Below are 14,537 nucleotides of genomic sequence, written 5' to 3' on the forward strand. Positions count from 1 at the left end.
ACAATTATTGGAAAAGCACACTATGCCCTGCACTATATACTGTCTATGCTTGCACTTGGCTCTACTCTTCCTTCATTCACTAATTGCACTGTGCCACTGTCATTCACAGTTTAATGCCTTCTTTTTACTGTTTACATGCCTCCTGCTTTGTTCCACTTGTTGCTCACAGTCCTCGTGATTCATGCACAATGTCATTTGTAGTTTGGGACTGAAAGCAGACCAGTAGTTTATGCAATTGCCAGTGGGTGTGTGCATGGGCAGGGTTTGGGGTAGAGTGCATAAATTATAGCATGCTATAATTTACTTATGTTCTGGCTAACATCTGGCTGTGAACATTTATACCAGCTATAGGGCTGGTGTAAATGATTGCACCATGAATGTAATCACATTTTCTGCCACTTGCACTAATATTCTGTAAACAGAAATGTGTGCCTACTTTTCTTTACTGAATAGGTTTGAAATAGATGTGCTTACCTTCTTATTCTAGGCGCTCTCTTTTGTTAAAGCAAGCTTCTCTGAGGAGAAGTAAAATAATAATGGATGATGTCGCTGATGGAACCTGGATACAGGAAAGCTCTGCCTTTGTGTCTCTAGAAATAAATCCTTTTGCTTCAGTATGCACAGAAGGGCCAACTTTTAGAATGAATGGTGGTGCTAAACCCTAACACAAGTTACTCTTCTCTGGATAAAGTGGGAGTTTGCTCAATACTGGAGATGCTCAAGGACTCTTTGTACCCTCAGAACTGGCACCTATGACTCAGCATGTGTGTAAGTTCCTGTGCTGCATGATCTCACAGGGACAGCGTAGGTCCTTTCTTTGCCACAGAGCAGGATTCGGTTTCAGTTCTGCACTGGTTTGGTATTTCCTGTGCCTTTGGTGGTTTTTTATTGAATTTGTTGTCTCTTTTTAATTTTCTTCTTGGTGAATATAATTGGGTCTGCCAGAACGGTTTGGGCAGCGGAAGCCATGGGCTTCTACTATCCTAAAAAGGATTGCATGTTCCCTCTAAATACTTAATTACTCTGACCTTGTATCTGCTCGTGACTGCTTTAACACAGTCTGGGCAGTAGCAAAGCTCCATAATTAGAGAGAAACCCAGTAGTCAGTAGATATAATAATATAGTTTTATTAGCTTCAGTATCTTACCCAAAGGCAGGTACAGGCAACCAGGCATTCACATAGTGGAGCAGCACTTCATGACACATCCTCTCTCTCCAGCCTTCTTCAGCTTTCTCCCCCTCTTCTGGGCTGATACCCTTCAGACTGCCCTTTTTATACCCTTCTGACTCTATTCATTCCAATGGACCCTAGCTTTCTCACCAGAACTCTATGGCCCTTATCAGTTGATAAGATGACTTGACATGTTCCCCAAGACCTAACTATAAAACAAATGATGTGACATCTTTCCAAGCCCTCTCAGCCCCCTGTTTGCACCTGACCCACTGCTATCTTCCTTTAGCCAAAACATCTTCGCTCATGACTTCCTCGCAGGTGCCAGTCCCAGTATTGTTGACAGAGCAGACCCCCCCTCCCCTGTCAGCTCTCTGAGAACTCACTTCAGCATTTGCTGCAGTGAATTGTATTTTGTGTCAGAGATGATCTTTGATTTTACAGGCCTAGTTCTTAGCCTGAGCCATTGGCCTGTATTTCACTGAGAGCAAGTGACAGCATATTTCCACATTAGTCTCTTTATTTAATGTCCCTCTCTCCAAGGTCTCAAGGTGCAGATATTTGTGAAGAGAATTCCAAAGCAGGGAGGGACAAGAATATAGAAGGCTCAGTTGTGAGTTAATGTCAGGCAAAGCCAAGAGGAGGAGGAATCAGAAGTAATTTTATTGCATAAACAGAAGAAATGCAGAGAGACCTCAGGAATGAATGTAGCTTTAATGGCAATACAAGTATTTTAGTCATTCAGTTGTGCATTAAGGAGAAGCCTATAGCAGTGTTCTGAACTAAATGTAGTCTTTTACGTGCAACTTGTTGAACACCATTATAAAGAGAATTGCAATAGTCTAGACAACTAGTGACAAGAGGGAAAATCAATGTATGGTTGGCATCCTTTTCAACAGAGATCTAATTTGATGGGCGAAAAAGCAATCTTTAAACAGAGATCATAGAGGTTCGAAAGAGAGCTCAGTGTCAATCATAACAGAGAATTTTAAGTGCAGAGGTCAAAATAATCTTCTTAATAAGAAAGGAGGAAGGTTAGGAGCAGCATAGCTGCCTGTTATCCACCTAGACTGACATTTTTGAGGATTAGGGACCATCTTATTAGAAGAAAGCCAATGAATAAAACTCCCCCAGCAATGGATGGAGAGCTGAAATGTGATTTTTCACTTTAGGAAAGGGGAAATGATTTAACCGTACCATCTTTCTGTGGTACAGTAAAAGCGTTTACATATTATGTACAGGTACAATTGAATATACAACAAAGATTCTATTCAAATTCTGGTCTCACATGAGTGTGAGCAACACAAACTCTGTCAGATGTGTGAAGTAACACAAAACCTTGCAAATGGACAGACAAGCTTACCATACTTGGGGAGATCTTGCAGTCTTTTGGGAATAAATTCTTTCATAATGCTATGTCCTATATAGCATTGCCATCTGTTCCTGAGCATGTACTTGTGGATAATTGTGTACAATGTAGCGGAGTTTGCTTACTCTCTCCTCTGGGAAAAGGCTGCTAACTTTGTGAAAGAAAGAAATGTGGAAAATATATGGTTCATGCAACCTATGATATTTTTGATACAGCATTAACAGCTTCCACAATGGGATTGGCTCTGCAGGCCTCAGAGCTCAAGTCAGAAATGCAGTTGAAGCCTGCTACTACTACTACTACTACTATTTAGCATTTCTATAGCGCTACAAGGCATACGCAGCGCTGCACAAACATAGAAGAAAGACAGTCCCTGCTCAAGAGCTTACAATCTAATAGACAAAAAAATAAATAAAGTAGCAAATCAAATCGATTAATGTGAACGGGAAGGAAGAGAGGAGGGTAGGTGGAGGCGAGTGGTTACAAGCTGATGTATCATGCCTTGCTGTGGAGAGAATTTCTTGGGAGATAAAGTGCAAGAGGCTGCAACTCTCATCAAGCAGCACTCAGACACTTAAGATCGTCTCCAGACCCACTTTTGACCCGAATCATAGTTATGTCATGCTAAGGCCCACCTTAGGAGTCGGCACCCAAGAAAAAGATCTAAGGGTCATTGTAGACAATATGCTGAAATCTTTTGCCCAGTGTGCGGTGGCAGCCAAAAAAGCAAACGGGATGCTGGGAATTATTAGGAAAGGGATGGTAATAAGACCAAGACTATTATAATGCCTCTGTATCATTCAATGATGTGACCTCACCTTGAGTATTGTGTTCAGTTCTTGTCACCATATCTCAAAAAAGATATAGCGGAATTAGAAAAAGGTTCAAAGAAGAGCAACCAAAATGATAAAGGGGATGGAAATCTTCTCATATGAGGAAAGGCTGAAGAAGTTAGGGCTCTTCAATTTGGAAAAGAGACAGCTGAGGGGGAATGGTTTGAGGTCTACAAAATTCTGAGTGATGTAGAACGGGTAAAAGTGAATTGGTTTTTCAAAAAGTACAAAGACGAAGGTTCACCTCAATTAATTTACGTGGAAATACTTTTAAAACAAATAGAAGGAATATTGTTTCTCTCAAAGAATAATTAAGCCAAAGTAATCCGTGCACGAACTCGCAGCCAAAGAAGTTTTTACTCAGATAAACTTTCCCACTTCCTGAACTGAAAAATCAACCTGACTGCTGTTTTCTGCAATAGTTACAATTTATAAAGTAAATTATGGCTCTGTCCAACATACAGTGAAGTACAGTAACCCAGATTGGACAATGCCAACATCTGAACCAAAAGAGCAAAATGAGAACTAAACAAAAAGATCTAATGTAAATTAAAAAAAAAAAAAAGACTTCTTCAAACTTGGTTAATCTGAGCTTCAAAAGACAATGATGGTCTAAAATAACACCTAAAACCCTGCATTCTCTTTCCACATTTAGAATAATACAAGATTACAGGGAATATCTTCAAAGAGATTACAAAACCATAAAACATTTGTTTTTGCCTGACAACTGAAGCATATTCTCCATGGCCGAAACTGAATTTATTCCATGGCAACAGCAATTTTAACTGAAATTTCACCTAAAGTAGAACAAACTGGAACCAACATTAAGATGTCATCAGCATTAGAAAATAAGTGTTCATCATTGCCTAATGCAGTTGTTCCCAAACCTTTTCAGTTCACAGTGTCCTTGTCCGAGCAATTTTTGCGGCCCCCCCCCCCCCCAGTGACACCGATCTCCCCCCCCCCCCCCCCCCCCGGCCACACAGGTATCCATCTTTTCCTCTGCACAAATATAACAGTGCTAGGGTGTCCCTAATATCCAACCCTTCCAAATGACACATTGATTACGATCTATAAGAAATTACTACTTTACCTATTAAAAGTTATTCCATTATTGTACTTCCTCTGTGTACATCCGTATGCTGCACAAGCTGGCATGTTTGAAAATATAAGTGAGATTAAATAAAAATGCTATCAACAATACAGAATAACAACGTAGATGCAGCAGCTCATAGGTTTGCTTGCTTTGATTTCAGTGGGAAGGGGAAATGGAGACTGACCTATTGGCTTCAACTTTTTGACTTCATCCTGTCTCCTGTTTTCATCCAACCTCCTTGGCAGCAAAAGCGAGTCCTGAAGGTCGTCTGCTCTGTGTCCCCATTGGCCATGACAAAAAAAAAGCAAGTGCGGGGCCGCAGCAGCCTTCAGGCATGTGCTGTCAGTTCTGCTGATCCTCTGCCCCCGCTGACATCAACGTCTAGTTCCAGGGGCAGAGGACTGGCAGAACTGACAGCACATGCTTGAAGGCTGCTGCAGCCCTGCACTTGCTTTTTTTGTTTGTTTTGCCACCACTGCTGTCTGCAGTACCGGTTCGGGTTATGGCGGAAGTGACATCGGGATTTGCCGTAGCACCCCAGAGAGTTCTTTGCAGCGCACAGTTTGGGAACCGCTGGCCTAACATAACAGCAGAAAGAGAGCTTATAAACAAAAAGCATTGGAGAGAGAGCTGAGCCCTGAGGCACACCACAGTTAGATCTTCAAAAGCTTGACATCACACCTCCTTTCCAGATAGTATAAGAACAGTTTACAAGAAACTCTTTAAACCAATTTAATACTGGGCCAATCAGACCTAAACTTCTCAATTTAGTTAATAATTCATGACCCACCGAATCAAAAGCCGCCGAGATACCATGTTGCAGCAAAACTGTTTACCCCTACTTAAATAATCTTTAACATAGTAATAATACCAATATATGGAATTCAGTCCTATGTTGGGATCTAAGTCCACATTGCGATGTATGATAACAGGAGAATTTGTCAATGTAATTAGATAGCTGATGGCTAACTAATATCTCTAATAACTTGGTAAGCAATGGAATTTTGTGGCCATGCAGCCTCTGCCCTCCCCTCATGCTTCCTCTTCCATCCAGCCTAAGCCCCTTTCTGATTCTCCACCAATCCAATGTCTGTCTTCTCTCTGCCCCCACCCCACCCCCCACACATCCCCATCTCTGTCACATACTGCTGCTGCTTTTCCAGAAGAGCAGCAGCACCAGACTCTCCATACATGCGGCTGCCAGCTGTGCCCCGGAACAGGAAGTGATGTTCAAGGGGCAGGCTCATCAGCTGCATGTATGAAGAGTCTGCCACTACATGGCTGCAGCTTGCTTTGCTGCTGCTGCTCATCTAGCAGCAGCAGGATAGATGTTTGTGGGGGGGGGGGGAGGGGGGGAGCGATAGTGGTTTGGGTGGTGGCGGGAGGGAGGTCGGAATTTGCCGTGACATTCCAGAGAGTTCACTGCAGTGCAGCAGGGTGCCGTGACACACAGTTTGGGAACTGCTGGCCTAGTGGGTAGTGCAGTGGACCAAGGAACCCAGGTTCAAATTCCACTTCAGCTCTTTTAAAAAATCCTTTTTTTGGAATTTTGAGCTCCCCAGAAGCAGAAACTTGCTACTTTACTTAAATATATAAGCCACCTGCTAGCCTAAAAGATAGTAAGTGACAGTAGATAAGACCTGAATGGTTCATCCAGTCTGCCCAACAATCATATTCATTAACAATTCAAGATTAATCAGCAATGAACGTGATATTATATACTTGATCATGGTCTTTCTTTGGTGTTTCTGGGACATAGACCGTAGAAGTCTACCTGGCTCTGTCCTTATGGTCCAACTACTGGAGTTACCGTCAAAGCCTACTCCAGCCTATCTGAATACATCTTGTCATTTGTAGAACACAGACCATAAAAGCCTGCCCGGCCCTGTCCTCATGTTCCAAATTACCTGAGTCTCAGTCGAAGCTCTCTCTAGCCCATACTACAACCAGATTTCTGTATGCGGGGACTCAGACCGTACAAGCTAGCCCAGCGCCGGCCTATTGATACAGCCAAAGTTGCCATCTAAGGACCAAGTGGTGCACATTCAGGTACAGTAGGTATGTTGAAGGCTCACAATTACAAAATGAGAGTTGAAGTGGAATTTGAGCATGAGTCCCTTGGTTCACACTTCACTGAACTAACCACTAGACTGCCTTCTTCCATTTATAAAAATGCTGCCATACAGATGTCCATATCCCTTCTTTCCCCCCCCCCCCCCCCATTCATTATATAGATGTTCCAGTTTGTAAAGTGGATGTTCATGCTGGATGTTCCAGGGTATAGACATCCATCTTGACGTATTTCCTGTTTGAAAATACATGCGAGATGTACATCTGTTTGGGACGTTCTGACTTCGATGTCCTTTTGAAAATGCTCCTCCATGTATCCTGCTACCTTCAGAGAACACCTTCTACTAGTATGCAACTTTGTTTTCTCCTCTCAGTTGTCCTGGAAGTTTATTTCACAACTTGGCCCTATAGAGTAGAAAGTTTTACTTTCGGTCATTGATAAATGATAACAGAAAATGGGTGTAGAGATGTAGGTTTGTTCCTAATTTGAATGAGGGGCCTCTGGCATCCCCAGCCTCTGACAGTCCATAAGCAGCTGTTAAGATGTGGAGGCCTTAGTGTTGAGAATATTATAATGCCTGTGTATCACTCCATAATGCGATTGCACCTTAAATATTGTGTGCAATTTGGTCACCGCGATCTCAAAAAAGATGTAGCAGAATAAGAAAAGGTATAGAGAAAGATGACAAAATAAAGGTCGACATCCCTATGAGGAAAGGCTAAAGAGACTAGGGCTATTCAGCTTGGAGAAGAGATGGCTGAGGGGGAGATATGATAGAGGTCTATAAAATACTGAGTGGAGTGGAATCAGTAGATAGGAATCACTTGCTTACGCTTTCCAAAAATAAAAGGACTAGGGAGTGTGCAATGAAGCTACTAAGTATCTAATTTAAAACAATTCAGAGAAAATATTTTCTTTTTTAAAAACTATATTTATTAAAATTTATGTTATCACAAGCAACCCACTTGCTCCAGAAAAGACGTTTGAATTAAGAATAAGATAAATAAGTAATTATCTAGAAAACAACAAAAACTCTCTCAAAACTTCACCAGCCTACAGTATGAAGGAGAACCAATACAGAAAAAGAGAGGAAAACGATAATAAATCAATTCACATAAGATCTAAAGAGTAGCAGAAAAAAAAAATTCAAACACAGTTACTGGAATCCTGAACATGCAGGGTTCCAGCCACTACTTCTTTAGAGGAAGCTGAGACTGGAGGGACTAAGGCAAACAAAAGCTGATAACTGCTGAGGAGCAAAAAAAGGTATATCATGCACCCTGGTATTTAACTAAATATTTGCATGGATAATGCAAAAAGAGTAATGCCTCCAGTTTCAACACAGCAGGTTTAAAAATTAGCATCATTTTTTGAGTATCCTTGGATACATCTGGAAATAACTGAATTTTAGCATTCATAAAAGTTGTGTCCTTTGTGCGAAAAAACATCCTGAGGAGCCAGTCTCTATCAGGATCCAAAATATATGTAATCAGAAGAGTATCCACCATAGGGTTCGAATCTGATCTTTGAAGAAAGTCAGTCAAATCTAAACTATCCAACTCAAGGGGCAGGGCCTGCTCTGTGCCCCCTGTACCCTCTTTCTTTTTTGCCTGTGGGAGATAATATGCCCTAGAAACAGGAGGAACTGAATCAGCAGGCACTTTTAATACTGTTGTCACAATTTATTTGTACATATCCATGGCTGAAACTACCAGCACTCAAGGAAAGTTAATACATCTTAAGTTCTTCCTTCTGTTTGAATTATCTAGTATCTCCATTCTACGATTAATAACAGATATATCTTAACAAAAGAAGTGTCCATTTGTTGAGCTTGCTGAGATTGTTCTCTAAGTCAGATACATGTTGTTTTAAACCCCCTACGTCAGCTTGAATCAAATCCTGCTGCGATACAATCTTATTCATTTTTGAGACATATTACTCATCTGTCCCAAAAGAGACTGTTCCAAGATCTGAATGCTGTCCCACAAAGAATCTAATGTAAAAATCTTAGGTCTCACCTGTGTTGGAAATAGGGGCTCTTGTCTCCCTGTCAGCACTGTAACAGAAGAAAAATATTGCTCCCGCTGCACCTTCATCCTCACAGCTCGAGGCAACTCCTGGGAAGATAGTGGATCCTCCGCCGCCAAGATCTCATCTCCTACAGTTGCTCCTGCAACAGGGCTGCATCAAGGCTGCCCCTCCTCGACCCCCCTTGTGGCATAGACAGGGGCAACCAGAAATCCAGGGAGAGAGAAACTTCCAGCCCAGGTAGAGCCAGCAAACTTCCTTCCACTGCTGAACTCTCCAGCAAGCCACCTAGAGTAGACACTGTTACCTCGGCTCAATGGAGAAACATATCCATCAGGCCAGACATCAATGGTTTTGAGGATACCGATGGCAACCGCTGCACCCCCTTCCTCCTCTTACCTATAAGCGGTAAATATTACAAGGAATATTTTAGTGGGTAGGCACGGTGTCTCAGAGCTCAACACAGCATGTCGCCCATCTTGGAACTCTCCATTGCCAAGCGCCTATTTTCTTCACTCAATGTGTGATTAAACTCTGGAATTCGTTGACAGAGAATGTAATAAAGCAGTTAGCTTAGCAGGGTTTCAAAAAAGTTTGGACGTGTTCCTATAAGAAAAGTCCATTATCCATTATTATGTTGGACTTGGGAAAATTCACTGCTTATTCCTGGGATAAAACAAACAATTGTGCCTGTGCTCTGTTGAGCATCAAAATATAACAAATATTTAAACACACATGAATACAGTGTATTGCTTCTTCAGCTTATTGAGAGTGGAGTAGTCCTCATATATAACACACGACTAAAATAATCAAATAATCTTTATCGTGTGTTATATATAGACTACTCCACTCTCAATAAGCTGAGAAGCAATACACTTGTATTCATGTGTGTTTAAATATTTTGTTATATTCCTGGGATAAGCAGCATAAAATCTAGTTTTACTCTTTTGAGATCTTGCCAGGTATTTGTGACCTGGATTGGCCACTGTTGCAAACAGAGTACTGGGCTTGATGGATCTTTGGTCTGACCCAGAAAGGCAGTGCTTATGTTCTTTTATAGTCTCCTGCATGTAGCTTATTGGAGTTTTGCTGTGTGGCCAGGGGATAGTACCCAACTTGCTAAACAAGCATGTCATAAGCTGGGTTGCTTTAAAGAAGGGCTCTTTGCTGCCCGTGCATCTATTTTGTGACAACATTAGAAAAGCATTTTATAAAGCAAGTTCATCCTCCACTAACCCAAAATTGCCAGTACAATCTGATTTCATTGTAATAAGCAACTTGTGCAGCTATTATTTCCATACTAATGATGATGATAATCCCTAAAGTAAGGCCATGTTCATGCCTGTTTATTAGATCACAATACATGCACCGTTCTCTGGAAGCAGAACCACTGCTAACCAGGCACACTAAGCACAATAATCCTATTTTTCCCCTTGCCCCACATGGGAATCAGCTAGTGTCATTATATGCCCTTATCTGGCCCCTGTTACAAGACCTGTGGCATTTTATACACTGCCTGCCAAAGCTTCTTCTATACTTGGATTGTATGAGATCCTTTGTAACTTGAATCAGTAAGTATTGACTGTATATTTGCAAATTTGCTATACCACTGTTCTAATTAATAAATCAGATCAATTTACATCATAATAACTGGGGTAGACCTTAGAAATGGGCGTTTTATAAGCAGGTTGGGCTATATATTATGTGCCTCACTGCGCTTAATAACAATACTGATCAGTAACACTATTTATAACCAAGCTCTCTTTAAATATTCACTGCCATAATATCACGTTTGATGATACTTGGTCAGACTTTTCCTTTGAACTAAACAGCAATCTTAATTATTTTTCATTGTGTGCCTTGTCTGCAATATTGATTTCATTGTAAGTTCCAAGGAGTAGGGTGTCTATCGTGTATCTGTACAGAACTGTGTATGTTTGGTATGAGCCAAAGAAGCTTGATTGTTTTACTGTAAGAACATATTTTGTTTCCTTGTATAAACAGAATAATTATTCTTTTTGGAATAGTAGAAGAGAGAGTAGTTGCCTATTTATTTTTGGTAGAAGCCAGATTTATTTTTTTGGCTTTGTCAAGTGACTATCCTTGTGCAAGTTCTGAGGCATGTTTGTTGGCACTCGGTGATGAGTTATGCATGAAATGAACCCATTCTGCTGAGGATCAAGACTGTTTGAGGCATATTTTCAAAACACTTAGACTTAACTTAAAAAGTTCCATAGTAACCTATAGAACTTTGTAAGTCTGGTGTTTTTGAAAATGAGCCCCTTAGTCTCTCTAGTCTTCTAAGGCTGCACCTCTGGGTTTGTTTTTTAAGAATCTGGATAACTTGTGTGTTTTGGATGCCCTGAAAACTAGACAGGACCTAAGGGATGGACATTGAGGAGCCCTACTTTTATATCATTAGATATTTTTAAGTTTCTGTATGTAATGGGATCAAGAATTTAACTCTTCTTTTTCAGAATTATAGCTCCCAGAATGCAATGTGACAAATTTATAGATAAATAAAAAGCAACCAGTCTTTCCCCTTATCCTGAGTGATGCAAAAATCAACACTCCCTTGCCAGTAACACTCCAGCAATGAGAGGGTGTAAATTTGTCCCTTACATACTTACTACAGACTTATCATAGGTATATTTATGAAAGATATTTTAAACTGATTAATAAAACAAAGAGAAACCAAATGAGTTATGGGTCTGACTAATTCATAGTTCTCCGATTCCTTTCATGCAGACTTTTGACTGTTAGACCTACAGGAAAGTAAATCAGGAGTTTTGTAATCTCTGGTTTTGATAGTTTGTTAAAGAGTATTGAAGAGGTCTTGACATTTTGCTCTCCTGGAATGAGTATATTTCCTTTCTTTATAAAAGTTCTTAACCTTACTATTTTCTCTTTGAAGGAATACCAGCAGCCTATAATCCTGGCATGGTACCAATGGCAGTACCACCTGCTGTCAACCCTCAACATCTGTTGAATGAAGAGGACTTGAAAGCAATCCAGGACATGTTCCCTACTGTGGACAGGGAAGTAATTCGTTCAGTGCTGGAAGCCCAAAGAGGAAACAAGGATGCAGCAATCAATTCACTTCTTCAAATGGTGGAAGAGTCATAGAACAGCCAACCAGATCTCCTCCCTTTTCTCCATTACCCCTTATGCCTCTGTCCTTGTCACTCTTATTTTGACTTGCCAAGCTGGGGATTTAGCAAAAGACAGAATTTTATATCGGTTTCTGTGAAAAACCATCATGCCTAAAATAGATATTGAGCCCTCATTTCCTCAGAAGCATTTAGTACACTTTATAGGTGCTCATTTTCAAAGCACAGAGATTTATAAAATTCCATAGTAACATGTAACTTCGTAAGTCTATGTGCTTTGAAATAGAGCCTCTATATGAGTAGGGTTTATTTAAATTGTCCTATTTCATTTATTACTGGACATGCATGTTAATATTGGCCATATATGGGTCTCTGGCAGGAACTTGTACCGTTGCTTCTCCTTTTGCAGTACTTTCTTTCATTGCTTTGTTGCTGGATCTTCTCATTAGATTTCAAATGTTATGGGATGGATAGTACTATTGTCTAATTTGATTGCAAGGTGGAACTTTTTTTTTTATAAATATAGATATTCCAATATCCTAGATTAAGTGCTTAATAAATTGCCTGCATTGTTATAGACTGCCTGCTCCTGCAAGACATCTAGAACATCACAAAACAGCTATGTCATTGATTTGAACTCGTATCCTTCAGCCTTGAAGATTTGAAGCCTATTGGTAGGGCAAGAGGGAAAGCAAGCCAATAGAGTTACTACCCAAGCTGTGAAGGCAATCCAACAATACAGTAATTTTAAAACAAATGAAAACTAGGTGCTTTAGAGTCCATGCTTCCCATTGTCCTTCATGAGGGGTCTTGGAGCAGTCTTGCTTATTTTGTATCTGCTTCACAGTGTATCCCAGCAGGTAGGATGGTTGGAGCCATGGTGTTCCTCTGCTAATGTAATACTACCTACGATTCCAGAATGCATTGAAGTGGAGTGTAAACAGAAGCTTTTAGCACTATGAAATCATTGGCTTATTGACAAATCAGAGTTAAGTATGTCTGACCTGTTTTATGATGAGAAACATGATAATATAAACTGTTTAAAGCTTACAGATAAAAAATGTAAATAAATTATTTGGAAACAGCAATCCTTACACTCTTAAAATCGGATTGTTTATCATAAAATTATGTTTATATGTTTTACCATTATAAGGAGAAAAATTGCAGTCTCTACTAAAGTATTGGTTATAAAAACATAGATTGATTTGGAAATCAGACCTCTGCAGCTTGGTCTTAGTGTCCTTTTGGCCATTTGTCAATGAAATCTGTGACCAAAGATTATTTTTGTGGTTCTCGTGGACTCATTTTAATAAAACCTGGGATCATGGTGACTACATGGGTATCTTCCTTGTAGAACATGTGACCAGAGATGAGTATTTATTATTTTAGGATTACATTTGGCTGCTAGGGTTTATGCTTCTTTTGTCAACTGTCTTTTTTTTTTTTTTTTTAATTTTTGTAGAGTTGTGTCCAGTCTATGATATTCGCTCTTTTGAGATACTTTTCTTGCATGATTTGCACTGTGTGTTCATAGTTTAACTTTACAGCATCTAAACTGCAAATAAGTATGCTGTCTTTACAAAATTTGACTGCACAAGTAGTTGCTTCTAGACGTTAGTCTGTTTTCTCCATATGTTAGTTGCATGAACAGTTGCTGTTGATCTTGTTTTTAAACAAAACTCCCTGATGTAGCATACTTAAAAGGAAAATATTTTCATAGCAATAAACGGTGGCATAACCAGGGCAAGCACAGGAAGCTGATGGGAGAGGCAGAGCTACAAGAAAAGAAACCAATGATGGTATGAAGGAGAAGGGAAGGTTGAAAAGTAGTCCTGAGTACAGCTATATCTACTTTCAATAAGAGAATGCCACTTTCTGTCCCAAATCTTTTGTAACTCCTCATTGCTCCTTCATGTCCATATAGCTGTCAAAAGATGATGTAAACAAAAGAATTATTCTTGATAGTATGTTTTTCCAACACCTGTTTTTGTATCCATTTGTCAGGATGGCAGTTGGGATAGTCCAGGGGAAGGTCCTGCTTTTGTTCTAATGATTTGATTCCTTCAAATTTATGAACACATTTTTATTGGTTTCTTAAACCAGTAATCTTGTCGAGGTGTGATATCTAGACATATGCAAAATAAAGCTACACATGTTTTGAAAATATTCATCATTCCTTTAAGGATGAGGTCTTGGGGACAAGTGTATGTCAATTAAGGGATAGATATTCAAAGCGATTTAAATGGCCAGGAGAGGCTCCTACTTTTTAAATTGTTTGATTGGGACTAAGCTGGGTTTATTCAGCAGTATTTAACCGGACAGTACCGCCAAATATTCCCACTAACTGGCCATCCCCTAACTGGCTGTTGGGACTGTCTTAGATTTTCTTCAGGGAGTGGGGATCTTAAGGGTGATATCTCAGATTCTGGAAGGGATCAGAAGGCGGGGGTCTGAAGAAGCCAGAACTTTTAATATGGGTTCGGCTGATATTCAGCTGGGGACTCACATAATTATCTCTTTATATGGGTCCTGGCTGAATATGGGCCGGGACCCACATAAGACCCGGTAGGTAGCACATAATGAATGAGCCCCAGATATTCAATGCCAGTGCCCAGACATGGCCAGCATTGAATATCTGGGGCTAATTCCTGCCCGTGGCATTTTGAAAAATGCTGACCACCACGGGCTGAATATCGACCAGGAAGTGTTTTCCAGTTTGAAGGGTATCATATGACTATGAAGACAGCACTGAGCTGGCAGCCCAGGATAGCATTGTTCAACTTATTTAAGGGACCCTTTTACTAAGCTGTGCTAAGCAATGGTCTTTTCTGTGCGTTAAACCCATTTGTCAAAAAGGGC

At 40.3% G+C, this 14,537-nt stretch overlaps 1 protein-coding gene across 1 annotated transcript in view; it reads left to right on the plus strand.

The window, feature by feature from the left end:
• TOLLIP (toll interacting protein) overlaps positions 1-14,174 on the plus strand; it is a 213,427-nt gene extending 199,253 nt beyond the window's left edge. The window contains 1 exon segment of the mRNA XM_030201244.1: positions 11,483-14,174. Within this exon segment, the coding sequence (XP_030057104.1) occupies positions 11,483-11,694 (212 nt within the window). The 3' untranslated portion in view covers positions 11,695-14,174.
• Positions 14,175-14,537: the final 363 nt, after the last annotated feature.

Source organism: Microcaecilia unicolor, chromosome 4 (assembly GCF_901765095.1).
Source record: "Microcaecilia unicolor chromosome 4, aMicUni1.1, whole genome shotgun sequence".
Taxonomy (NCBI): domain Eukaryota; kingdom Metazoa; phylum Chordata; class Amphibia; order Gymnophiona; family Siphonopidae; genus Microcaecilia; species Microcaecilia unicolor.